The 27,829-nt window shown below is 38.2% G+C and overlaps 2 protein-coding genes across 5 annotated transcripts in view; one reads left to right on the top strand and one right to left on the bottom strand.

Moving 5' to 3' along the window:
- The window catches only part of PKD2 (polycystin 2, transient receptor potential cation channel), a 58,350-nt gene extending 45,344 nt beyond the window's left edge, over positions 1 to 13,006 (top strand). The window contains exons 10-15 of the mRNA XM_045473323.1: positions 1,779 to 1,877; positions 4,111 to 4,232; positions 4,492 to 4,609; positions 5,690 to 5,853; positions 9,943 to 10,090; positions 10,461 to 13,006. Of these exons, the coding sequence (XP_045329279.1) occupies positions 1,779 to 1,877; positions 4,111 to 4,232; positions 4,492 to 4,609; positions 5,690 to 5,853; positions 9,943 to 10,090; positions 10,461 to 10,697 (888 nt within the window). The 3' untranslated portion in view covers positions 10,698 to 13,006. The remainder of the gene's footprint in view (positions 1 to 1,778; positions 1,878 to 4,110; positions 4,233 to 4,491; positions 4,610 to 5,689; positions 5,854 to 9,942; positions 10,091 to 10,460) is intronic.
- An 8,093-nt stretch (positions 13,007 to 21,099) lies between these two features.
- The window catches only part of ABCG2 (ATP binding cassette subfamily G member 2 (Junior blood group)), a 132,955-nt gene continuing 126,225 nt past the window's right edge, over positions 21,100 to 27,829 (bottom strand). For all 4 annotated transcript variants that reach the window (XM_045473320.1, XM_045473316.1, XM_045473322.1 and 1 more), the window contains exons 14-16: positions 23,900 to 23,989; positions 22,935 to 23,017; positions 21,100 to 21,318 (exon numbers count right to left, since the gene is read on the bottom strand). In XM_045473320.1, coding sequence (XP_045329276.1) covers positions 21,171 to 21,318; positions 22,935 to 23,017; positions 23,900 to 23,989 — 321 coding nt within the window. In that variant the 3' untranslated portion in view covers positions 21,100 to 21,170. The remainder of the gene's footprint in view (positions 21,319 to 22,934; positions 23,018 to 23,899; positions 23,990 to 27,829) is intronic.

Raw genomic sequence — 27,829 nt, 5'->3', positions numbered from 1 at the left:
CAAAATGAACAAATCAGGAGACTATAGATGCTGGCGAGGATGTGGAGAAACGGGAACCCTCTTGCACTGTTGGTGGGAATGCAAATTGGTGCAGCTGCTCTGGAAAGCAGTGTGGAGGTTCCTCAGAAAATTAAAAATAGACCTACCCTATGACCCAGCAATAGCACTGCTAGGAATTTATCCAAGGGATACAGGAGTACTGATGCATAGGGGCACTTGTACCCCAATGTTCATAGCAGCACTCTCAACAATAGCCAAATTATGGAAAGAGCCTAAATGTCCATCAACTGATGAATGGATAAAGAAATTGTGGTTTATATACACAATGGAATACTACGTGGCAATGAGAAAAAATGAAATATGGCCTTTTGTAGCAACGTGGATGGAACTGGAGAGTGTGATGCTAAGTGAAATAAGCCATACAGAGAAAGACAGATACCATATGGTTTCACTCTTATGTGGATCCTGAGAAACTTAACAGGAACCCATGGGGGAGGGGGAGGAAAAAAGAAAAAAAAAAAAAAAAGAGGTTAGAGTGGGAGAGAGCCAAAGCATAAGAGACTGTTAAAAACTGAGAACAAACTGAGGGTTGATGGGGGGTGGGAGGGAGGAGAGGGTGGGTGATGGGTATTGAGGAGGGCACCTTTTGGGATGAGCACTGGGTGTTTTATGGAAACCAATTTGACAATAAATTTCATATATTATTAAAAAAAAAAAAAAAAAAAAAGAAAATGAACTAACCATCACTGAATAATAATAGCTATAAATGTGTAGCACTTACCATGCATTAGGTCCTGTCCTAAGTACTTTTACATAGATTATCTCATTAATTCTTATAAAAATCTGTACTACTATTTCTTCCACCTTATTAATGCAAGAACAAATAAATTTTAAAATAAAGATTAGAAAAAAAATTTTAATGTTTTTATTCATTTTTGAGAGACAGAGGGAGACAGAGCATGAGCAGGGGAGGGGCAGACAAAAGAGGGAGTCACAGAATCAGAAGCAGGCTCCAGGCTCGGAGCTGTCAGCACAGAGCCCGAGGCAGGGCTCAAACTCACAAACCATGAGATCATGACCTGAGCTGAAGTTGGACACTTAACTGACTGAGCCACCCAGGCACCCCTAAAGATTAGAAAATTTGAACAATATAGTCTTGGCAGTGCTAAGACTGAAACCCTAATGTGCTTGACTCCAAAGTCTTTGTCTTTTTCACTAAGCTTTTCTTGACCCTCTTCTGTGAAGCCTACTGTATTTCTATTTGGAGAGATCTTTTTTTAACTCTTCAAAACATGGTCTGTAAATCTTAAGTAATATATAACAACATTTGGAATAAGCATAGGATTCCACTTGTCTGTATTGATTGTTGTAATTTGAAGAACTATGTAGAGTTCTAAATTTCTAATAATTTATGTCAAATGAAAAAAATGTAGAGAACATAGACAAGCAAAAATAATAAAATAGAGTAATACCACCATCCATAAGTAAATACGTCAATATTTTGTTGTATTTCATTCTTATCTTTTTTTGCAAAATGTATCACAATATATGGTTTGTAAGTAAGAAAATATATTGTATTTTCCTCTGGCATGACTTAATGGAAAAAATAATTTTCCCAAAGAATATAACAGCAAAACTATTAATTTATGACTTCTTAAGACATCAGATTACTTAAAAAAAAACTGAACAAAAATACATATGTCAAATTTTGGATTGATGTTTAGAAAGTATATTTAGGTTTCTTCTTTAATCTCAACTTTCCTTTGATTTACAAACAGAATATGTTTTTGGCCATCATCAATGATACTTACTCCGAAGTTAAATCTGATTTGGCCCAGCAGAAAGCTGAAATGGAACTCTCAGATCTTATCAGAAAGGTATGACAAGCCCTAAGTCTCAGAATTATTTTCATCCTCTACATATAATGAGCATTGTTTCAGCAAGATTTCCACAGCAACACTGATCCATTGTCATTGTTAAAATAAAGAGTAGATTGCTACATTTCAGGAATGATTTAAAAGTTCTCTGTCTCAGAGCCAGAGATGGGTATGCTGTTAACTTGGACTTAAATTCTGGAAACCCGTAAATGCCCTAGAATTAAATTCTCAACAATCGCTTTCAACTCTTGAGAGCTGAGCTGCTGGCTTCATCACCGCTTATTTTGACAACACCTCCAGGTGGCTCTCACTTGCAGTTCCAGAATTCAGAATAAATTGGAAGAGAAAAATATAAAGACATCTCTGCTTTTTTCTATCTCAAATGCAATTTAAAAGGAGAAAAAAAAGTTTAGAAACAAATATTTTGTAGTCCACCCTTTACCCTTGATCTTCCAGAGAAGTTTTTAAATAGTCAAAGGAAAACTGTCCATGGCATCAGGCCACAGCCTAAGGGTCTGAGGACTTTCACTTAAGCACGCACCCTCTCAGGAAGTTAATTGTTAAATGGAAGGGCAGGACAGGAAAGCTGGGTAACTTTGTTCTTTTCAATGTGACTTCTTTATTTGGTCTAAAGTACAAAACTTAAGCAACAACAAATAACTACATCTGAAGTACACAGCTTGTTCCCTAACATCATTTTGCTAAGATACCAGTGGCTCCTTGACTCATCTTTTTCTGTTGGTTCAAGTCATAGGACTATGTTGTCTGTCCTGTTTGAACAGAGAACTTCCAGTTCTTAAAACAAAGTCCCTTCCATGGGACCTAAGATGTGTGTTATCCTGAATTTTGCAACGACAGCTTATTACACGTTAGCAAATCTCCAACGTATATACAAGCAGTCCTTACTTTGCGCTCTGGTTCTGGTATGCACAGATTTCAATTAGTTCAGTTAAATAACACCAGCCTCTCAACGCAGTTCATATATCAGTTATCACAGTATATCGACTGTGAATAATAGTATAGAAGTACAAACTTGCAATTCTCACAGAATATCTTAGTTATCACAGTATATTAACTGTAATAGCATGACTATAAACTTCACTGCTGGCTCTTCAGTCTACAAATCATTACATAAGTAACAGATGTGTATCATAACCGGTGAGCATAACATCACTTCTTACAAAGTCTAGGATTGGTCCCTGAGCATCTGCTGTTCAGCTCAGGCACAGAACATGTAGTTGTGTTGCTTCTGTATCTCCCTGTGAAAAACCCATGCGACATTTTGCAAGAATGCGTGATGGAAAAGGAGAATGGGCCAGCAAAGATGAAAGCATAGCAAAGAAACAAAGAATGACAACACTGAAAGTGAAATTCAAAACCAGTGTAACAGATTTCTAGGCTACGTAGCTGGGCGTGGAAATGTTGACATTACTACCCTTCAAGGTCTTGAATATCAATGGATAGACAGATATACAGTCAAAGAGCTTAGTGAAGCACATTTATCAACATGAATGAGGGCAGTGGTTATGAGGAAAAGGCTGACAATGTCTTCAAGGAAGTGACACTGACAAACAACTTCACATTAAAGGAATTCTTGGAGATATGTTATGACATGGAAAATGCAAAGGATAAAATGTTGGGAGCTGACCCATATTAAGAAAAGATTATGAAAGCTCCCCAAGACACAGAAAAGATGCTTACTCCATATCCTACGTTACACAGGAAGAAGGCATGTGCTGTTCAGACTACTCTGGATAAATTTTTTACAAAGAAATAAAACATTTTAATTTTCAGTGTGTCTGAGGTTTTAAATTTCAGTGTACCAAATAAATATTCACCTTACTGTTTTTAAATTTTTCCTAATAAGTTTATAACCAACACCAAGAAAATTTTAATGCTTTGATAAAAAGTTGTTTTTTTAAGTTTGTTTGTTTAATTAATCCCCACACCCAACACAGGGCTTAAACACATGACCCCACAATCAAAAGTTGCAAGCTCTTCTGACTGAGACAGCCAGGTGCCCCTCATAAAAGGTTTTAAAGGTCACGGAGCAATCATAATTTTTCCTGTTGATTATTAACATCACTTCACATAGTTCAGGCTTGCATGGTCATTTTTATAATCCTGCAACTACCATGCAAAGCAAGGTCTGCACAGGTAGTTAGTTACTACTGTAAATGGATGGTAAAGCACATGTAAAAAGAGAATAAACTAAACCAGATCTTTTCAACAGGGCTACCATAAAGCCTTGGTCAAACTAAAACTGAAAAAAAATACCGTGGATGACATTTCTGAGAGTCTGAGGCAAGGCGGAGGCAAGTTAAACTTTGATGAACTTCGGCAAGATCTCAAAGGGTAAGAATCACTCTTTCTGAGGCCCAGGGAAATTCTTAATGGAAAGGTAAGTTCTTGGTGATAAGGATATTTTTGGCCCAACCACTTACTCATAGAGATGCTTTTTTTTCAGAGTAGGTGTCTTTCTGGCACATATTAATAAGAGAAGGGCTGGCCCTGATTCAGCAATTTCTCCTTTATTCCTGCATTTCGGTGTCCTTTTGTTTTCACTGTACTATGTACACAAGTGATTTCATCTGTAACCTCTCAATAATTTCAGGAAGGGCCATACTGATGCAGAGATTGAGGCTATATTCACAAAATATGACCAAGATGGAGATCAAGAACTGACCGAACATGAACATCAACAGATGAGAGACGACTTGGAAAAAGAGAGGGTGGGTCTCATTTAGAACATGATTTGATTCAGTACCCACAGTGTTTCAGACACCATGCTAAGTCATGGATTACTGAGAGTCTGTCTTTCTCCTCTCTCTGTCTCAATTTATGTTGTAATACCCAGCTTGTTCCAAAAAGGATATGTAACAACATAATAATATGTAAAAATGCAATAAGTTGGCATCAGTGTAAAACAATCAAAATGAAAAAATGAAGTAAAACAAAAGTGAAATATAAAACTAGACTAGGAAGCTAAAAATGCTTCCATAAAAATACATGTATGTTGATTAAAGATTGGGCTATAAATCTGGCCCTAAGTTTTCTGGCTATCAGCTTCAAAAGGGAAACCTGAGTAGTCACACACCTCACTGTGTCCATGAGAGTGGAGGAAAAAAGATTCCTCAGGAGATGTAAACATTTATAATGAAACAAAACTAACTACTATCTTCCATTTGAATACTTCTTATGAAATTGTTAGAAGTAAACTCCCATGGTCTTTTATAATCAGAAAGGATAACTAAAAGCGTTAACATTAAAAATAAATGGTTAAACGAACCAAAAAATATCCATTGTAATTGAGGTACAGAGAATGCAGGTGAATACTATATACCAAAGTTCCTTCTCTATGAGGAGTAGTTTCTAAACTCTGCCCCACCGAATGGTGCCAGCAAGTGAAAAACTTCCCCAGGCATAGTGAAATCACCTTTCACAAGGCTGCATTTAGTCAAAATTTTTACTGTAAGATTAAATCCTTCCAACTTTGTAGCTATTGAATGTGTTATCTTTTATGAAAAGGTGATAATATATTTCTTCCTCTACCTTTTTTTCTCTGCTTTGTTCTATTTTTAATGTTCTTTCTTGTCCAAACAAGTTAGCAGTCCCTTGCTGGTCATTAAGACCTGTTTTGAAAATTTGCCAATCCATGAAATTTACAAGTGTGGGAATCACAGTCTGGTGTTAGCCACAAAGAAATCCTAGGTAATTGGTACATACCCATTTGCCATTTGCCCAAGCCCTCAGTGAAGCTCTGTGGGGACTGGGTGTTCTCGCTCCTCACCCAGTGATCCATTGTTCTTCAGGAGGATCTGGATCTGGATCACAGCTCTTTACCACGTCCCATGAGCAGCCGAAGTTTCCCAAGAAGCCTGGATGACTCTGAGGAGGATGATGATGAAGACAGTGGGCATAGCTCCAGAAGGAGGGGAAGCATCTCCAGTGGGGTTTCTTATGAAGAGTTTCAAGTGTAAGTATAAAGGAATTGGCAGGATTTGTGTTGACAAGAGTTTAAATGAGATAAAGCAGTTTCTCCCACCTCTCTCAGTTTAATTCTTTCCATTACTAATCATCAGTTCTTTTTTTTTTTATAACTTTTAATGTTTTTTTTTTCAATAGAAGTAATATGTTTAAGTTAGCAAATAAATAGAAGAAAACATTACGATCTCTCCTATTCCCGCTAACCCAAAATGTAATTTTGGTGTTTGTATCTCCATTTACATGTTTTTTGTTTTTCATGTGTTTTTTGTTTTTATGGCGTAGCACAAGGTATATCCCAAAGAATGTTCCATGAGCACCTGAGAAGAATGTATGTACTACTGTTGTTAAGTGGAGTGTTCTATAGGCGTTTTGTCTAGTTGGTTTGTAGTGTTACTTAAATCTCCTATTTCCTGTTGTTCTGCCTAGTTTCATCTACTTTTTGAAAGTGGGGTATTAAAGTCTCCAACTATTATTATTAAATTGTTCCTTCATTTCTGTAAGGTTTTGCTTTGTGTATTTTGGAACTCTGTTGTTAGGTGTATAAATGTTTATAACTGGTATATCTTTCTAATAGATTGACCCTGTTTTCATTAAAAAATGTCCTACTTTATCTCTAGTAATTTTTTTTGTTTTAAAGTCTTTTTTGTCTGATATTACTATAGCAACTCCAATTTTCTTATCATCGCTTTTTGCATGATACACCTTTTTCTGTTCTCATTTCCAGTCTGTTTGTATCTTTGAATCTTAGGTGTGTCACCTGTAGACAGCATATAGTTGGACCTGGTCTTTTCATCCAGTCTGGTAATCTTTGCCTTTTGATTAGAATATTTACTTCATTTACATTTAATGTTATCATTAATATAGTTGGACTTACAACTACCATTTTTCTTCTTGTTTTTTAAATGTTTATTTTTGAGAGACAGGATGTGTACACACACGTGAGCAGAGGAGGGTTAGAGAGAGAGGGGAACCAAGGATCCAAAGTGGGCTCTGTGCTTACAGCAGACAGCTGGATGCAGGGCTTGAACCCATGAACTGTGAGATCATGACCTGAGCCAGAGTCGGATGCCCAACTGACTGAGCCCACTCAGGGGTCCCTTATTTTTCATTTTCTGTAGGTGTCATATCTTTTTTTGTCCCTTTTTTTCTCCTTTGTTGCTTTCTTTTACATAAAGTAATATTTTCTAGAGCAACAGTTTAATTCCTTTAATAATTTTTTTCACTACATTTTTTAGTTATTTTTTTAGTAGTTTCTCTAGGACGTAATATATACAAATTGATTTATCAGGATCTACTTCAGATTTATATTAACTTAATCCAAGGCAGTATAGAAATATCATTCCTATATAACTCCTTCCCTGTTTTGTGGCATATTATACATATTAATCTATGTTACAAATCCAATACAACATTGTCATAATGATCACTTCATATAATTTTATGTCTCTTAAAGGAGACAAGAAAGAAGAGAAAGTATATATTTATAGAGTTTGTTATATTCTTTTTCCTACTTACCATTCCTGGTTCCCTTCATTCATTCGTTCCTGTGGGTTCAAGTTACCATCTGGTGTTATTTCCATATTCCAGTACAACTTTGCTCTTACCCCCCTTTTGTCCTGCTACTGTCAAATATATTATTATATTTCTGTATGTTATGGGCCCAACAATACAATTGTGTACATATTGTCTTACACAATTGCTTTTTAAATCAGTTAAGAGGAAAAAAAGGAAAAGAAATATGAATTTGTACTGCCTTTTATAGTTACATAATTACCTGTACCCAGTGCTCTTCGTTTTTTCATGTGGCTTCTGATTACTATCTGGATCACTTAATGTCAGCCTAAAGAATTTCCTTTAGTATCTATTCTAAAGCAGGCCTGCTAGCGTGAATTCCCTCAGTTTTTTTTTTTTATCTGGGAATATTTTTATTTCCCCTTCATTTTTTTCTGGTCTCCATTGTTTCTGATGAGAAGATAGCTGTTAATCTTACTGCTAAGATTAGCAGTAAGATCTTAGCAGTCTTAACCTCAGCAATCTAACCTTAGCAATCTTACCTCAGTGTTATACATAATGAGTCACTTTTCTCTGATGCTTTCAAGATTTTTTCTTTGTCTTTGTCTTTCAGTATTTTGACTGATCTGAGTGTGGATCTCTTTGCAGTTATCCTATTTGGAGTTCATTAAGCTGCTACAATGTGTAATATTTTCATCACATTTAGGAAGTTTTCAACCATTATGTCTTAAAATAGTTTTTTGCTGTTTTCTCTCCTTTCCTTCTGGGATTCCTACCCTGTATTTGTTGGGGTGCTTACAGGTATCCTACATTTTTCTTCACTTTTTGCCTCTTCGGCCCTTCAGATTACATAGTTTCTATCCATCTATCTTCAAGTGTGCTGATTCTTTCTACTGCCAGCTCAGATCTACTGTGGAGACCCTTAAGTGAGTTTTTCATCTCATTTATTGTACTTTTCAACTCCAGAATTTATATTTGGTTCTTTAAAATAATCTGTATCTCTTTGTTGATATTTTCCAGAGCAGACCAGCCTCATCTTAACTGTTTATCACCATAATCTCCATTGTTTTCAAAAGCACTCTTAGGCTTAGCACTTTGTTCCAAATAAAGCCAGTTCTTTTGGGGGGAAGCTTTGGAGCTCTCTGTTCTGGGGCCTGACTATCCCCGGGGCAAAACCCCTGTGCTACTGCTTCAGAGAGAGGAGCAGGAACAGTGGTTTACTTCCCAGAGTGATACCCCTGTTTCATGGATCAAGCACTGGGCTGGGATGGCAGCCTTCGGTCTTCTCAGCTTGCCTCTCCGGGCATGGAAACTCCACCCTATAGTTGGCAGATGAGTGGAGGAAGAGAGCCTCATAGCTCACTGCCACTCTTGTCTGGATTAGATCCTCTGCAATATGGATTCGGGGGTGGAGGCACAGGGATGAGAACTGCGTAGCCCACCCCTTCCTGTGAGATACCAGAGCCCCCCACGGGGAGTAGAAGGGAGTGGGAGCCCTGTGTTCATTGCCTAACCCAACTGGAGTGGCACTTCTGTCACACTGAACTGGGGGAGAAAGAGAGGGAGCAGACTCTCTGAAATCCAGTGGATTTTCTTAAATAAATGCTTCTTCATTTGCTGTGTACCCTTAAGAAAATGTCCAGAGTTTTGAAAAAAAATTTTTTTGATAATTTTCAACAGTTGCAGTTGTTTCACTGGGAGAGGGCTTACAAAGCCCTCCTGTCACCATTCCAGAAGTTGTCTCCTATTTCTATGTTTTTAAAGCATTTACATAAATTTTTTTATTCAAAATAATGGGATCACTAGTGAACAGTGTTTTCTAACTGCTTTATTTACTTAATATATTGTGAATACCACTATTCCGTTAAATATTCTATCACCATACAATTTCTGGTATCTCCATAGAATTCCATTGTATAGATGAAAATAACATATTTGAAAATTTTTCTATTAATTATTTAATGTAACCATTTTTCAGTGAACCACTATTAACAAGCAGAACTCTAATGAATATGCTGGTAGCCCAAAAAATCACACATATACGTACTTCCTTCGGAAAATTTTCAAGAAATGGAATACCTGAATAAAAGCTAAACATACATTTATAAGACTTCTAATACAATGTTGACTTGCAGAGAAGTTGTGCCAGTTAGAATTCCCATCAGCAATATATGAGTTTATAGCTAAAGTTTGAGACTGCTGATTATCATCTTGTTTAAGAAAAATATCTTAGCACTTCCATTTGAAAAGCCAGCTGGGGAGCACCTGGGTGGCTCAGTTGGTTAAGTGTCCAACTCAGCTCAGGTCACGATCTCACGGTTTGTGGGTTTGAGCCCCGTGTTGGACTCTGTGCTGGCAGCTCAGAGCCTGGACTCTGCTTCAGATTCTGTGTCTCCTCTCTCTGCCCCTCCCCCACTCATGCACTGTCTCACTGTGTCTCTCAAAAATAAATAAATGTAAAAAAAATCGTTAAAAAAAATTTTTTTTAAATGAAAAGCCAGCTGGGCTGAAAAGGCAGCCCACCACACGAGGTGGCTTTCCCCCTCTCACCTGTGGTTTCCTGCAGCCTGGTGAGACGAGTGGATCGAATGGAGCATTCCATCGGCAGCATCGTGTCCAAGATTGATGCTGTGATCGTGAAGCTGGAGATCATGGAGCGGGCCAAACTGAAGAGAAGGGAGGTTCTGGGAAGGCTTCTGGATGGGGTGGCAGAGGTAAGTGGTCATCTGACACAGAAACACTGGTTCTAGAAAATATCAGGGTAGTCATATTTTGTAGTGTTTCATCTGAGAGGTTTTCTGAGATGTCTATAACTGCAGATCAGTGCAGATCAGATGATAGTCTGGAGGTGTTACTTTCTTAATACTGTTCTGATGGTTCTGCCTTCACTGAATGGTAGAATTAAGTCAAAAAGTCACTCCAGTAGCTCAGAGAATTGCTATATATGCTATAAATCGCCAGTGTTATTTAACGTCATTTAATGTTGACAGATTATTTGACCCCCTGATTTCCTAAGGCAATTTCTAAGTACAAAAGTGTGCATCCCCCAACCCCCAACATCCTGATCTCTTTTTCCTTTGTTAGGATGAAAGACTGGGTCGTGACAGTGAAATCCACAGGGAGCAGATGGAACGACTAGTGCGGGAAGAGTTGGAACGCTGGGAGTCTGACGATGCAGCTTCCCAGATAAGTCATGGTTTAGGCACGCCGGTGGGACTGAATGGTCAGCCGCGCCCCAGAAGCTCCCGCCCTTCTTCCTCCCAGTCTGCAGACGGAATAGAAGGCGCAGGTGCAAATGGGAGTTCCAATATCCAAGTCTAAGATGTGTGTTAGTGTGTGTTCCTAATAGGGGAGAAAGGGCTGTCCTGAATGGCCAGAGCAAGTACACTATTTATATGCCCTGACCACCATATGATGCTGGTCTTTGTGACCAAATGTTACTTCTTCTGCACTTTAATTTATTTTAGATAAACTTTGCCCATGGATCAAAGAAGATTTTTTTTTCTCATATAAGAAACCTAGGTGTAAATATTGAGTACGGAAAAAAAAAAATCTTTGTAAAGTATATGGAGTGGTCTGCCCACTTGCTACCGTGGATGAGTCTTCTCAGTGGACAACAATGTAGCCTTTAAAGCTAGGAGAGAATTGTCAAAAGCCTTCTGAGTTTTATTTCCAGTCACAAAAATCAGTATTGTCATTTTTGCCCAGTGCGTGAAGGGAAAGTAGGAGCATTCTTTCCCACTCGGGCTTGGTTTATGGACGTAAAACATAGCTTGCTTTAAAGAAAGGAACCCTTTGTTTCAACTACCTTCCTGGGGCAAACATTTCCAAAAGATGAGCTGGAAAAGAACTATGAACCATGGAATGGGTATGTAGTCATTATGCTAGAATGTGTATGAATGGTGAAGATACATGTTGAATACTGTGCTTTTTTATCATTGTATTATATAGTTCATGTCCGTGGGAATAACTGTTTCATTTATTCATACTGTTTTCACTCTCATTTAAAATGAGCTGTGTGAAACCACCAGATTGATTGTAGGTTAAAATGTCATCTCTAGCCATGACATAGGAAAATTAGAAGGAGCCCTGTCACTCAGTTTGACTTTTTCTTTCTTTCTTTCTTTCTTTCTTTCTTTCTTTCTTTCTTTCTTTCTTTCTTTTTTTTATGTTTATTTTGGAGAGAGAGAGACAGACAATGAGCCGGGGAGAGGCAGAGAGAGAGAGACACAGAATCTGAAGCAAGTTCTAGGCTCCGAGCTATTAGCACAGGAGCAGGTTCCAGGCTCTGAGCTGTTGTTAGCACAGAGCCTGACGTGGGTCTTGAACCCACAAACCCTGAGATCATGACCTGAGCCGAAGTCAGATGCTTAACTGACTAAGCCACCCAGGGGCCCCATCAGTTTGACTTTTTCTTATAATTAGTTTAGTATAAAGATTCGTCCATATATTCTCTTCCCGCGTGGCTCAACTTACTTGCAAGTGAAAGGAACATTGTAACTAATCTGGGAAAGCCGACTTCCTAAATGTTTTCATTATGTACTGAGGGTTTTAACTCAGCAGATATGTTCGTTTGAAACAAAAATTTACAGGAGTTTTGAAATTCATATGCAAACATTATAAAACTGAAGTTTGAATTTTATGCTGTTTTAAGAATATGGAACTCAAATAGTCTGATTCAGCAGTGCAAAACTAGAATGTATAATCTAAATGGAGCTCAATTTTAATGAGAAGGAATTTCTGGTATTGAAAATTCATTCATGATCAGAACGTATCAGCCACAGTTTGAGTTTGCAGCAGTTTTTGGTTTGTTTGTTTGTGTTTTCATTAGGAGAGGGTCCACCAAATTTATAGAGAAGAGATTATTTCTCAATAAAAAATAAAAAAATCTTATTTTTCAAAAGTGTTGAATGAGGTGACCTTTTGAGAGAGCTAATGGGACAAGCAAGAGAGAATGCGTTGCTGGTGAGTTAACTCTGACTTGGAGAACAACAGAAGGGAGGCCTGTGTTTGAATGCCTGGCTTTAAGTCGTTTACATGATTGATAGAATAGGTCAGTCAAATCTTCAGTGAAAACCTGAGCAAACAAACCTGCCTCAGCTGGCTTCTATAGAAGTGATACACATTGGGTTTCTTTGATAGTTATTTCTCATGCTTTATTTCCATCTTTACTTTCTTTTGAATATGCTACATGAAGTTCTTTATTACTAGGTACTGAAGTTTGCATTCCAGGGATATTGAGTGTACGTATTTATGTGTGTGTACCATGTTGTTACATGTAAACAAACTTCAATTTGAAGTGCAGCCATTATGTGGTATCCATGTGTATTGACCACGTGCCATATATTAATTATGGTCACTAGAAAATCTTTTTATGTACTTATTATCATCTTGTTTCTCATTTCACCTGTACGATTTTACAAAATTCTTTCTTTTTACCCATAAGTTACATACTTTTTTTCTCTTTAGTCATGGAGAATTCCCTCCTTTTCCCTCTCCTATCATCTTCCCCTCTATATCTGTGATTTTAAGAAGATGTTACATATGCAAGTCTCTCGACAATTGAGAATTTCATTAATGTGTAATATTGAGCACTTTACTTCTTAATAAAGACTTGGTATAATAACAGATGTAATAGTTGTCTGTTTCCTAAGTAGAAGCAGCTGGGTAATTTGCCTTGTATCATGAGACTAATTACTAAAGGTTTAGACTTTGAAACAGGCATCTGCTCTTTTATGTCCAAAAAATATGATTGACACATTACTTCTTCAGTAGTATGTACCTTCATTAAGTTATTCTGATGACCGTATAGTATTCCCTAATGTGCAACCACATTTTACTTATGCATTTCTATAGTGAATAGTTGGTTTTAATATTTCTGTTATTTCAAAATCTTTGAACATCAATGTTAATTCCCTCGTTGACTTTTCATGAGTTCCCCCATGGGTATATAACAGGAGTCAGACTGCTGAGTGCCAGGCCTATAAATATTTAATTTTATTCGGAACTCTCAGGTTGCCCTCTGGAATGACTGCATCCGTCCATGATTCCACTACATGCATGAGATTCCCAGTTTTATACATCCCCTCACCAGCATCGGTCCCATACAGCTTCCTGCTTTTTGTTAATGGCATGGTTTTAAAGTGAGGTCTCATTTTATTTTGCATTTCTCTGATTCCTAATTGCTAAAGTTGAACATCCCCTCATATAAATGTTCAACATTTGGATTTCCCTTTTGCTAAGCTGCCAATTCAAACCTTGAAACTCTTACACTTTGATCTGATGGGAAACAAGTATGTTTTTGTTCATTGCTTATTTTTCTACCGGGTCATGCTCTTTTTTTGTTGATTTGCAGAAGTTCCTTGCATGGTTTAAATATTAATACCTTACCAGTATTGGACTCTTGTTAATATTTGCTTGTTAATGTCTCTCAACTGACAACTTTGTCAATATTTCCTTAATTTTTATATAGTAAAATCAATTTTTTTTTTGCTTTATTGTGTTTGGGGTTTTAAAGAGATCTTTGTAAGATCAAAAACTTTTATTTATTAAACTTAGTTTTATCTTTCACATTTAATACATCCCAAGAGTAAATTTGTATAAGGCCCACAGGTATTTTTCTCCAAATAATGAGCCAGTTTTTTATTAAATAAGTCACTTTACCTTACTGGCTCATGATGTCATTTCAGGGTCATGTATAAACTCTTTAGCCTTTTGCAAACTGATCTATGGATATTCTTGCACAACAATTTTTTTTTTTTTGGTAAGGTCTTTTTTTTATTATGAAATTGACTGAGCTACTTTTGTGAAACTTTATTTTTCCATGCAAGTGTTCGAACAAGTTTGGTGGGCTCCTATTAGAGGGCGGACAGAGAAAAAGTTCCCACTGGGATTTAATTCGAATTGCATTGAATTTATTGTTTAGTCTGGGGACAACTGACATCTTAACACTATCAGAAACAATTCTTCACTTATTCAGAACTTCTTTAATGTCCTTTAAGTGTTTCTTAAAATTTCTTAATGATCCTATGTATTTATAATATGGTTTTATTGTTGCTATGAACAGAATCTTCTATTATATTTTCTAGTTGGTTACTGCTGATAAAAAGGGAAATTACTAATGTTCTATAAATTAATCTTACATGTAGCACATGTGTTGAACTCCTTCACTAGTTCTAATAGATTCTGTATTGATTCTTTGGGTTTTCTGGGGGTAAGGCTAGCTCATTTGTAAGGACAGTATTATGTTGGAGAATAGCAGTAAGACTACACATGCTTGTTTTGTTTCTGGTATTAATGGGAATGTGTTTTAGTGTCCTAAAATAAAAGTCAAAACAAGGACTTGAGTCCACGTAGTTTATTTGGGAGGTGATACTAGGAAACAGGAGCAGGAAACAGAGTGAGCCAGGAAAGGAGGAGATGCAAGCCTACTGGTGTGTTAATGAGGTTGCCTCTGTAGGCAACAGAAGCTCAGTTCCGCCTCTGGGAACCCTACAGAATGCCTCTCATAATTCCCCGTCTGAAGAACACTGGGCTGGGGCTTTGTCCTGATCCCTATTGGTGGAGGGGTGAACACCCCACACTTTCAGGCTACACTTGCACTGGGGCTGAAGAGTTTCTTTCAGCTTTGGAGGCCTCACAGCAGGAAAGTGAAGAGATTTGTGGTGCAGGTTTGAGGTGGGATGCTAGCGACGTGATCTGAGCTCACTTGAGCTATCCACTACAGCTGCAGCTGAAATCAGAGGTGCCAAGGAGGTATGCCACAGAGCACCAAAAACATCTCCTTCATCCACCCCTTGCACCACTCAGATCCACTTGTGTCCACGTAAAGTCCACTCTGGACTTTTTGAGGGAGCCCAGCTATGATCTCTAGAAAACATACTACAGGAGGGTTAGTGGAACTGACTCATCCCCATTGCTGCTGCTGCTCACAAGGCCATAGTTACTCCTTATCTCCTCTACCACCCTTCCTAGAGTTCCTCATTCTTGGCCAATACTTCAGCTCTACAGCATTGCTTGTTTGGTGCAGTGATCCACACCCGCATTGCTGAGGGCTCAAAGTCCTTGTCCTTTACCAGGCTGTGATTGCCTGTTTAGCATACCAAGTTACTTCTGTGAATTCTCTGTCCCATTAAACAGCAGCAAAGTCTAGCTTCTCCTAACAGAGTTGACCAATGTGACACCTGCTTTCTTTGCCTACTGATCACCAGTGTGCAAATCTCAAAGTGTCTAAGTGGCAGACAGTTTGAGGTTCAGTGGAACCCTCACTGTATTCCCAGGTAAAAGTGTGCTCGCTTCATGAGGATTTAGGAGCTCCAAAAGAGCAGAGCCTCCAGCTGCAGACAGGGAAGCACAAATCCAGCAAATGGGCTGAAGGAAATGATACTGAGAGAGGCCAATATCACTAGTATGTAGACCTGTATAGTGTGACTATACTATAAATGCTGGGAACAGGAACTCTTGGTCTAATACAGGGACCGGCAAACTTTCCATAAAGAGCCAGATAGTAAATACTTTAGGCATTATGGGCCACAATAGTCTCTGTCATAACTCCTGTGCCATCATAGTGCAAAAGCAGCCATGGACAATACTAATACGAATGAGCGTGACTGTGTTTCAATGAAGTTTTATTTACAAAAACAGGCAGTGGGCGGGATTTGGCCTGCAGGCCATAGTTTGCCAACTCCTGGTTTAGTGCATAGAACATGTCCTGGAGAATGGTGCTCTTGTCCCTGTGCAGGGTTCATCCATGAACTGGCACTAGCATGACGCTAATAACCAGTGTGATGTCCTACGGGATGTAGCAGTAATAGCGAAAATGTATTGAGGACATCCTATGAGCCAAGTACTTCTAGGCACTTTACATGCATTACCTTATTTGATCTTCACACCTCTAGAGAGATAGAAACTATTAGAATCCCTATTTTATGGATAAGAAAGATACACCTGGGTGGCTCAGTCGGTTTAGCACCGACTTCAGCTCAGGTCATGATCTCACAGTTTGTGGGTTCAAGCTCCACGTCAGGCTCCATGCTGACAGCTCAGAGCCCAGAGGCTACAGCCTGCTTCAGATTCTGTGTGTGTGTGTGTGTGTGTGTGTGTGTGTGTGTCTGTCCCTCTCCTGCTCACACTCTGTCTCTCAAAAATGAAAACATTAAAAAAATAAATAAAAAGAAAAAGATATTAAGCTAAATAAGTCCATCAAGGTCACAAACCTGGGTGACACATGAGTAACTGTAGAGGCGGCCAAATCATCACCAGCTGTTACTTATGAGAGTCCCATAGGTGCTGTTCTTGGGGGATTTACCAGGTGCAAGAATGATTCCTCAGCTTAAAAAAAGTTTGAAGATCAGGTGATGTTAATGAGCTCACTTAGTTCTAGATGTGAGTCCAGTATTTAGGTGGATACAAAATATATGCCTTTAAAGGCAATTGCCACACCGATTAGATCAAGATCAAATTATAATGAATGTAGGGTTAAATGACCTTAACTGGTTATTACAATCCTAAATCAGTATAATCCCAAAGAATCACCTGGAATGCCTATGCTCACTCCTCAGAGATTTCTCAACAGATGGGGAAAAAATAGCTTTTTCTTTCCTTCCTTCCTTCCATAAGCATCCGGATGATCATTGATTCTTACCAGGCAAGCTTGGGAAACCCTGGGTAACCGCAAAGAAATGTGGAATCTCACAGTCACAGAGTTACTCCAATTTAGAATAGAGGTATCTTATAGTCATATTGTTCAATGGGGACAGAAAGTAGGCTGTAACATGTGAGTCAACCATTTTTTTTAATGTGTATAACAAGAGACAGAAGACCAGCAGGTACAGCAAGACAGTAGCTATGTTTGGTGGGGTTCCAGGTTTTCTTTGGGATCTTTATTCCACTGAGAATAAGCACAAACCTCGGACGGTGAGGCAGTTATGGATTACCTCCCGCATGGACTTGGTGAGGATGAGCTCTTGCAACGATTCAGGTTTGCCTGACACACAAATTCCTATGGATGTAGTGGACATTGTCTAAATTAGCCTTAAATCCTAAGCCCAAAGAATCCTCTGATTTCAGTTTCACACCTGAGAGAAGAATGTCACAGGTAAATGGCTATGTAACATTTTACTGTTTAAATTAGTAAACTGGTGCTCTGGTTTACCAATCCCCTTCTGAGGATGGCTCATGTGAATTAATTCCTCAGAGCATAATGCCCCTTGCATACACTGAAAAAAATAGAGTCCCAATTCCTAAACATGCAAAACAGACTCTCCCACAAACCCAGTGAGGCCTCCCTCATCTCAACTGGTAGCCAAATCTCTTGTGGAAGAGTAAATTATTAGGAGACAACATATTTGTTCTGTAATACAGAAACACGGTTTCAATAGAATATCTTGAAAAGTATAAAAGTATCTTAGTAAAATTACCAGCAAATTTCTTAGAAATCTGGTTCATCAACATTTTAACAGCTGAGGCATCAGGAGTGGCCATCAGGACATCAGCATTGGCGAGAGCCCAAGCTTTTGAACCCAAGAATGGCATCTGTCCCAGCTCTGCTAGTCTGATCTGGGGCACACTGAGCAGGCACTGGGGAGGCCTAAAGATTTCATATAAATACGAGTAATGCTGCTTTTCAAATAAATGTAAACATTGAGGTATTGAGGTTAATATAATTCAAATCTAAAGACCATGAAGAATGGCTTCCAAGACGAAGAAACAGAGGAGTATGTCCACTGCCCCTTCAACAACTCTCTTCAAGCCACCCATTTTCCTTTCCGTTCTTGCTGCCTCACCTAACACACCATGGAGCCTTCCACAATGAGTCTTCCTGCACTCTTTTGTAAAAGCCCCACGACAGCAATGGAAAGAGTATAAACAGTAGCTAACACTTTTCATTTATTCCTGAGATTTCTTTTCCTTTCTTTTTAAAATTTTTAACATTTTATTTTTTGGGAGACAGAGAGAGACAGACTGTGAGCAGGGGAGGGGAAGAGAGAGAAGAGACACAGAATCTGAAGCAGGCTCCAGGCTCCAAGCTGTCAGCACAGAGCCCAACTTTGGGCTTGAACCCAAGAACCACGAGATCATGACCTGAGACAAAGTCAGATGCCCCATTAACGGAGCTACCCAGGTGCCCCAGGTTTCTTTTATTTTAAACCAAATTAATATATCTTCTCCCATTACAGATTAGTTCTTCTGACATCCAAGAAAATAAAAACAAAATTCAAAGGGATATAGACATAGTCTGATTTCTAAATTTCTATAAATTAGTATGTTCTTTTATACTTTATAGGATATACGCTTTTACGTTACTTTTAAAAATGGTCCTTAATTTAAAAACCGTTAAGATGGCAAATTTTATGTTATAGGTTTACCATAATTAAAAACAGAATTATATAAAAAGGATATAAGGAAATTGCACTATAAAAGGATGATAGGTATAAGAGGATACATTTAAATTTTTTTATTTCATTTTTTAAATGTTTATTTTTGACAGAGTACCAGTGGGGGAGGGGCAGACAGAGGGGGACAGAAGATCCAACGTGGGCTCTGCTCTGACAGGCTGACAGCAGCAAGCTGGATGTGGGGCTCGAATTCAATAACCACGAGATCATGACCTGAGCTGATGTCAGACACTGAACCATGACCCTCTTTCTTATTTTAAAAGTGAGTGTTAATCTATTGGGCTGTTTTGTTTCTTCTGTTAAGTGTATTTTGTGTGTGAAGCACAGATATTACTCTCTGTATAATGGGAGAAGAGTGTATACAGAGAACTATGAGGAAGCCAGAGTTATACACCAAGAACAGGAAAAACTGATTAACCCTAATGGTCACATAATAGGGTAGAAAGAGTGTGTGACATCATGTTACAAGACAGTGCATTAATGAAACATCATTAAAAAAAGTTTCTGAAAAATACAATGTTATGAAATATATATATATATATATATATATATATATATATATATATATAATGTTATGTCCCTCCCTGGACTGATATTGTGACAATATGGCAGGGCACCCAATGACACTAAGTGATACTCCAAGATGACCAGTTGCAAAGGGTCCACACTGGTGATCCTCAACCTCATTTAATTCTGAAAAATGTTTACTTTCATAAAAAGGAGGATTCATTGCAATCCGATCCCCTGAAGTGGATCCTGGAATGACTAACCATGTTAGTGTAATCTGAATAAAGTGTGTAGTTTAAGTAATAATGTACCAATGTTAACTTCTTACTTCTGACATGTACCATGATATATAAAATGTTAGTAAGGAAAGTTGGGTAAAGTGTATCTGGGAATTTTTCCATACTATCTTTGCAACTCTTCTGTTAAATCTAAAATTATTCCAAAATTAATACTTCATTAAAAGGGGGAGGAAAGGACTTAAGTAAGGCTGGACCTATGCACACAGGAACACAAAACATGAGAACAGCAACAAAGAGGAGTATACAAGCATCATTTCAGAAATAGCACAGAGAGAAGGAAGTAGTGATCGGGAGGGGGCACGCGGGGGGCATCCATGCGCTGCTAACATCCTGTTTCTTTGCCTAGATTGGTAGTTCCACCGGCATGTTCCTTTTTTGATACTTCACTGGACTATACTTTTCTCCACATGACCCTTCAATAAAAAAGAAGTTAAGGGGCGCCTGGGTGGCTCACTACGTTAAGCGTCCGACTTCAGCTCAAGTCATGATCTCACAGCTCATGAGTTTGAGCCCCATGTCGGACTCTGTGCTGACAGCTCAGAGCCTGAAGCCTGCTTCAGATTCTGTGTCTCCCTCTCTCTCTGCCCCTCTACTGCTCCCGTGCTCTCTCTGTCTCAAAAATAAATAAACATTAAAAAAAATTATATATAAAAAAAAAGAAGTTAAATAGTTCCCTATTACTGATAAGGGTTAGAACAAAGAGAAGATCCATGAATAAGAGATGTATATGTAGGAATGAAAAAGTCTATACGGGGGCAGTTATGACAGGTAGTGTATCATAACTAAGTTTTCAGAGGCAGAGAGGATCTTGGAAATGACCAGGTCCTGGAATGGGCGGGGCTTTCTGGAGTAACCCTGGAGATGCTGATGCAGCGGGGCTCACAGGGCCTGGCCATCTGTATTTGAGCAAAGTGCCCCAGGAGGCTCTGATCCTTGCCCTGATCACAGGCCACTGAACTGCCCCAGCAAGGGTCACAACTCCCAGTCCGCCACACCTACAAAGGCCAGCAGAGACCCCTGAGGGGCTCTGATTCCACTAGAGAAATCTCAGTATGTTCTAATAATCTTAAAAGGCTCATCAAAGCTTTTTCTATCACAGTGGGTTTTTTTTTGCCCTGTAAATAACACTGGGTTTTTCCAACATAGATTAGATTTTGTACTTCCACCACTGCATCTGTACATTTGTTATTATGATTTATTAAATAATGGCAAATCACAGATTCATCTAATACTGGAGCTGGAGGGCAATGAATGCTCTATTCATTTTAAAGATGAGGAAACTAATACCAGAAATATTAATAACTTGTCACAAGTTCCCAGTATTCAATTCTGTTTTAGGTTGATAAACTAGATGTCTTCCCCATGGTTACTGTATGACCAGATGAACTAATACACAGTCCATAATATCACTAGTTTATGACTTGAGTTCTTTCATGTATAAATCAGTTCGCTGTGGTTTCTGGAAAAATAATTCTTGCTGAACAGTATGATGCCAAATGAAGAGACGACAAAAACACTTCATTGAATGCTTAAAATAAATCAAGACACTCCCTATTTAATGTGCACATAAATCATGTAAATTCAAGAAGAATTTAAGAAAATTTTTTAAGAAATAACAATTTTAGGTAGGCAATTGTAAGGAAGATAACAATCATGCATGCCAAGGCTACGTGATTCTTCCACAGGCCCCAAGGGGAGATATCGATGCCCTGGTTTACCAAAAATTCTTCGCCAGTACATCTGAAATTCAACAGAAAAAGAATATAACTTTATCCTTAGTTATCTGTCAAGTTTTACTCTCAATGTATTCACAGTTCCCATAGGTTCCAAGTCTTAAAGAACTATGCCTTTATATGTAATGGGTAACAATGAGGGCTTACAATTCTGCTGGATACTATGCTAAGCAGTCCATATGTAACAGTTTAGTTAATCCCTGAAACAACCCAGTGAAATAAATATTATACCCAGTTAAAAAGATGAAGAGACTAAGATTTAAGGAACTTGGCCAAGTCCACCGATTCACACTTTGAACCCAGTTGCTAATCTCTCCAAATTCATTTGTTTTCAGATCTCTGATGCTGCTCTCACTCCTGACAGGGAAAACCTCAGTTTTAACAGATGACATCTAAGGCCCCTACCAAGTTGATCAAAGCTCTTTACAGAGCTCGCTACCCACCAGCCAGATGTACAAAGAAACACACGCTAAGAATTCTAAAGCTAGGAAAAGAGGTGAGCGAGGGCTTCCTGCCCCCCGCTGCTCTTGCAGCAGGGCTGGAATGAGCACTGCAGATACTCAGCAGCAGGACATCACCAGCAGGCCCACCTAATCAGGTATAAGCCTCGGTGGGGGCTGAGCTAGAGCAGGATGGAGCGGCCCTGCCACAGTTTAGAAAAGCGCCTGGTCCTAAAACTACCTGGTGCAGCCATACTGACTACCTGGTACGCCATGTGTGTGCAGCTCCTCCAAAAATGTTATACCCAGACAAAAGAGAGTGGGCAGAATATAGAAAACTTCTCTTCATACAGGTTTTTCAGAAATACTTCGAAATAACAATTTTCCCTATTACTAAGAATTATTTCTATTCTACTTGAGAATAGTTCATGAGATTCTGGATACCAGCATTCTCTTTTCTTTCATTGATCGATGTAGCAAAATCAAACCATTAACAACAATCATCGACAAGAAAAGGGTTATTCAATTTTTAAAACAACATCCTCTGATTTTATCAAAATCTGCATTTCTGTTTGACATTATGCAAAAAAATGGGACTTCTTTCTCAGCTTACTGAAAGGTGTTTTCTCCTTTGGAGGATACATCCCTCAAAAAGGATGTTCTGGGTCAGTTTGAAAGAAAAAAAGATAGTCATGTAGACCTCGATTTCATAATGTCTCCAAGTAAATGCAGGAGGAAGAGGCAAGTGCCAACAGCACGGCAGGACAATGATCCTCCCCTCTGCTGCCCTCTTAGCTCTTGCTCCTGGCCTTGGGTTGGGCTTACAGGAAGCCATAAGTTTATGGATCCGTACACTTCACACACTCCATACAATTCTAATATTCCAAGGCTTTGGTAAAATATCAAAGCAGCTCATTTCAAACTCAAGTGTTCAGAAAGTCAAAACTAAAACTCACAATCAAAACAGCCAATGAATCTTTTTTAAAGGCCCCCAATGAACGTATCAGAAACATTTCTCCATCTGAAGTACAGTTTTCACTGAAGCAAATGCCAAGGAGATGGGCACTGGTGTACAACCCAGAGAAGTCAGTGAAAGGACTTACACCAGCCAAGCGGCCCAGTGGGCTTTCTACATACACCACAATAGTAAACAAATCCACTACGACACTGAATATGAACTTACGTCGCATAACTACAGGTATTATTTGTTGTTATGTTGAGTCCTGGGCAGAAGTTTTGTCCCAAAAATTCATTATGCTGCAAAGCCTATAACACAAGGGGGATGGGGCAAGGTAAACAGTTTTAAATTTCAAAAAACTTCAAAGAATTATCATGTCCTCCTAGTTTAATCTTTATTGCTATTTCTACAAACAAACCAAGCTTCACGTTCACAGTCTGCCACACCAGAGCAACTAAAATTCTTTTCCTTGGCAACTGAGTAGTCTAAGGTTGAGATTTTAGCTTCCAAAACAAAGGGAAGTAAAGTAGTTGGCAAAGAGGGGAGACCTCTGGCTCCTTCCTTCTTCTCTCCCCAATTTTATAATCCCACAGTGTACTCAAAATCTTACAGCAGTACTCAGTGACTATCGTTCATTTATGGTGAGAATCTTTTGTATTATTCTTGTTTATTTTCATCAAAACCAGTGCCAATTCTTGGGAGTTAGAAACCCAATTATACTATATTAAGACAGTTTTCTTTGGACTTGATTAGCTTTCTAAAACCAAGATAGTGGCTGTATTATATGCTCTTTGTTTTTTGGGTTTTTTTTGTTTTGTTTTTTTCTGAATTCAATATAAAATATATATTCTAGGCCCCCCATCCTCTATTTTCATAGTGAACTGAAACACAACTATATTTCTTTATATCAATTAGTCAATCTTTCTCCCTCATGAGGAGTTATCTCCCCACCCTTCACCTCCTTCAGACAACTGGGTAACTGGGGAAACCTCAGGTGATTATCAAGGTGATCTAAGGCTTAATAGAAAACTCTCCTTCATTGCTCCTAAAAAAGAAACCCCTGGAGACCTTCACAGTTCACAGCAGGAGACAAGGTTGTTAGGCTTTATTCTGGTTGTCCCTAGCTTGGGAATTCTAATCCTAGAATTAATCCTGTGCTAGGATCACAGAGACAGATGAGGAAAACTCACCGCAAAGCCATATCGAGGAATGCTGAAGTACTGAAGCCATGATAGCCAAGGCTGGATGGTTGTGAGATTTACCAACAGCCCTGAAAATATCTACAAAAAGAAAGTACCAAGAATCAGACCTGGTGAGGGGATTTCATGAAGAATTACAGAGAATACCTCCTTTAAGTGCCCTACAACCTTTATAAACATTTCTGTTAAGACCAACTCTGGACATTCCTTCCATTCCTCTTTGCATGAGTATGCCTCTCTATCACTGAGGCTGTTTATGGTTCTCAGGGAATGACGATATATAATATATGTGCCATTTAATTGGAAGACCCTTAAATTTCAAGGCTTTTACTTTCTGTAACTGCACACAATGAAAGGTCAAGAAGTACTGACTGTTCTCACGATACAGACACTATATGTTCCCACCAATACATACACCAGATCATATCCTGAACATCTCATTCCTCTATTTCCAAAACACAGTATGATTTGTTATTTAAAAACGTTTGCATTCTATCTCTGCATGACTATAGAAATAGTTTGGGGGTCAGGATGCATACTTAACCTACAGCCTGGAACTGGTATATAGCACAATGTGGTGAAGTGAAGCATAAAATATGGTGAATACCTTCATTTAAAGCTACCAAAAACAGGTGACGGGGTGGCTCAGTCAGCTAAGCATCCAATTTCAGCTCAGCTCATGATCTCATGGTTCATGAGTTCAAGCCCTGCATTGGGCTCTATGCTGACAGCCTGCTCTAGATTCTGTGTCTCCCTCCCTCTCTGCCCCACCCCTGCTCTGTCTCTCTCTCTCAAAAATAAACAAACATTAAAAAAAAAAAATTTAAAGCTACCATAAAACAGTATGACAATGAAGATCCCAGGAAGGATTACTCCAGCAACAGATGGCTACATGAGAAGAGGTTCATATAAAATTTCTAACTGGCGCTAGGAATGCTGGGATAGACATTAACCTGATGTCACTGAGGGACTACATATTTTTGAACTCCACCTAACCAGGTGCTTAATATACCACACGCTGCGTCTCTAAGTAACATGGTTTTATGACTGGTTTTAAAAGTTCTATATACAAACATTTAAATAATAAGACGAAGCATCTAATATAAAACACAAGACATTTTTATATATTGATGACATGTTATTTATTGGATAATATAGAAAATACATGCAAGGTTTATCAATTTCTCAATAATGCTTAGATTTCAAACTCACAAAGTTTGCCAAAGTTTGTGCTGATTATTTTCCTTTTAAAGACATCTATTCCTATTCTAGCAGAAAGAACATGTATATTAATAGACTAAGCATTCCTGTTTACTTCATGTCGTAGGGGGCAATGTGGTAACTAGTTGATTCATGTATTGATTCATCTATGTGCATGTAAAATTAAGGGACATGTAAGATTAGGATTCAGTAACTACTTAAAAAAAAAAAAGGTAAGTGGAAATGTATTCATATAAGGGAATGTCAGGAACCCAGAAAGGCAGAGACACAGTACTGTGTGGGCTCTGGAATGTTTCAGTATTTTTAGACACTCCTTTTCAAAATACAGGAGGGACCCAAGACAGACTACCCACACTGCAGACCATTTTGTTTCTCATGGAACTTAGCTATTCCCTTGGAAAGGAGTAGATACATCCAAACCATTAAGTTATCGCTTAAACCAGTCAGCAGTTCTCTAACACTAGCATAGAAGTTGGGCAATTGACTGCTGTTTATACAGGGAATCTTAAAATCAAAATTTTTCTGTTTTTTTTTTAAGTTTATATTTAAATTCTAACTAATTAACTAACATACACTGTAATATTACTTTCAGGTATGCAATTTAGTGATGCAACACTTGCATATACCTGGTCCTCATCACAACAAGTACACTCCGTAATTGCCATCACCTATTTAACCCATCTGCCCACCCACCTCCCCTCTGGTAACCATCACATTTTCTATGGTTAAGAGTCTGTTTCTCAGATTGCCTCTCTCTCTTTCGTTTCCCTTTCCTTGTTCATTCTGTTTCTTAAATTCCACATATAAGTGAAATCATATGGTATTTGTCTTTCTCTAACTTCTTTCACTTAACGCTCTCTTGCTCCATCCATGTCATTAAAAATGGCAAGATTTTATTCTTTTTTATGACTGAGTAATATTCCATTGTGTATATATACCTCCTCTTTATCCATTCATCAGTTGATAGACATTTGGGATCTTTCCATAATTTGGCTATTGTTGATAATGCAGCTATAAACACAGAGGTGCATGTATCCCTTCAAATCTGTATTTTTATATCCTTTGGGTAAATACCTAGGAGTACAATTATTGGATCATAGAGTAGTTCCATTCTTAACTTTCTGAGAACCTCCATACTGTTTTCCAAGTGGCTGCACCAGTTTGCATTCCCACCAACAATCTAAGAGGGGTCCCCTTTCTCCACATCCCTACCAGTAACTGTTGTTTCTTTCGTTGTTAATTTTAGCCATTCTGACAGCCATTTAGACATTCTTCACAAAATGAAAAGGAAAATTCATTTTGAATTTTTGTGTATGGTGCACGAAAATGGTCGTTTCATTCTTTTGCACGTAGCTGTCCAGTTTTCCCAGCACCATTTGTTGAAGAGACGGTCTTTTTTCCATTGGATATTCTTTCCTGCTTTGCCAAAGATTAATTGGCTATATGCTTGTGGGTTCATTTCTGGATTTTCTATTCTGTTCCATTGACCTTTGTTCTGTTTTTGTGCCAGTACTATGCTGTCTTGATCACTACCGTTTTGTATTATAACTTGAAGTCCAGAATTGTGATGCCTCCAGCTTTGCTTTGCTTTTTCAAGATTGTTTTGGCTATTCGGGGTCTTTTGTGGTCCCACACAAATTTTAAGATTGTTAGTTTTAGCTCTGTGAAAAATGTTGGTGGCATTTTGATGGGGATTGCATTAAATGTGTAGATTGCTTTGGGTAGTATAGACAGTTTAACAATATGTGTTCTTCAAATCGATGAGCATGGTATGTTTTTCCATTTCTTTGTGTCCTCTTCAATTTCTTTCATCAGCGTTCTATAGTTTTCAGAGTACGGGTGTTTTTACCTTTTTGGTTAGGTTTATTCCTACATATCTCATGGGTTTTGGTGCAATTTTAAATGGGATTGGTTGCTTGATTTCTCTTTCTGCTGCTTCATTACTGGTGTATAGAAATGCAACAGATTTCTGTATGATGATTTTGTATCCTGTGACTTTACTGAATTCATGTATCAGTTCTAGTAAAATTTTTTGGAGTCTTTCAAACTTCCTATATAGAGTATCATGTCATCTGCAAATAGTGACACTTTTACTTCTTCCTTATCAATTTGGATGACTTTTATTTCTTTTTGTTGTCTGATTGCTGTGGCTGGGACTTCCAGTACTATGTTGAAAAAAAAGTGGTGAGAGTGGACATCCCTGTCTTATTTCTGACCTTAGAGGAAAACCTCTGTTTCCCCCATTGAGGATGTGGGGTTTATGTGGCCTTTATTATGTTGAGGTATATTCTCTCCAACCCTACTTTGTTGAGAATTTTTATCATGAATGGATGTAGTACTTTGTCAAATGCTTTTTCTGCATCAACTGAAAGGATATGGTTCTTATCCATTCTTTTATTAATGTGGTGTATCATGTTGATTGATTTGCAAATACTGAACCACCCTTGCAACCTAGGAATAAATCCCACTTGATTGTGGTGAATGATTCTTTTAATGCACTGTTGGATTCAGTTTGCTAGTATTTTATTGAGAATTTTTGCATCCATGTTCATCAGGGATATTGGCCTATAGTTGTCTTTTTTAGTGGAGTCTTTGTCTGGTTTTGGAATCAGGGTAATGCTAGCCTCTTGGAATGAATTTAGAAGTTTTCTTTCCTTTTCTATTTTTTAGAATAGTTTAATAAGAATAGATATTAACTCT

This window comes from Leopardus geoffroyi, chromosome B1 (genome assembly GCF_018350155.1).
Source record: "Leopardus geoffroyi isolate Oge1 chromosome B1, O.geoffroyi_Oge1_pat1.0, whole genome shotgun sequence".
In the NCBI taxonomy this organism is placed as follows: Eukaryota; Metazoa; Chordata; class Mammalia; order Carnivora; family Felidae; genus Leopardus; species Leopardus geoffroyi.
The sequence above is the reverse complement of the archived record's forward strand: the minus strand, read 5'-3'. Positions and strand labels throughout refer to the sequence as shown.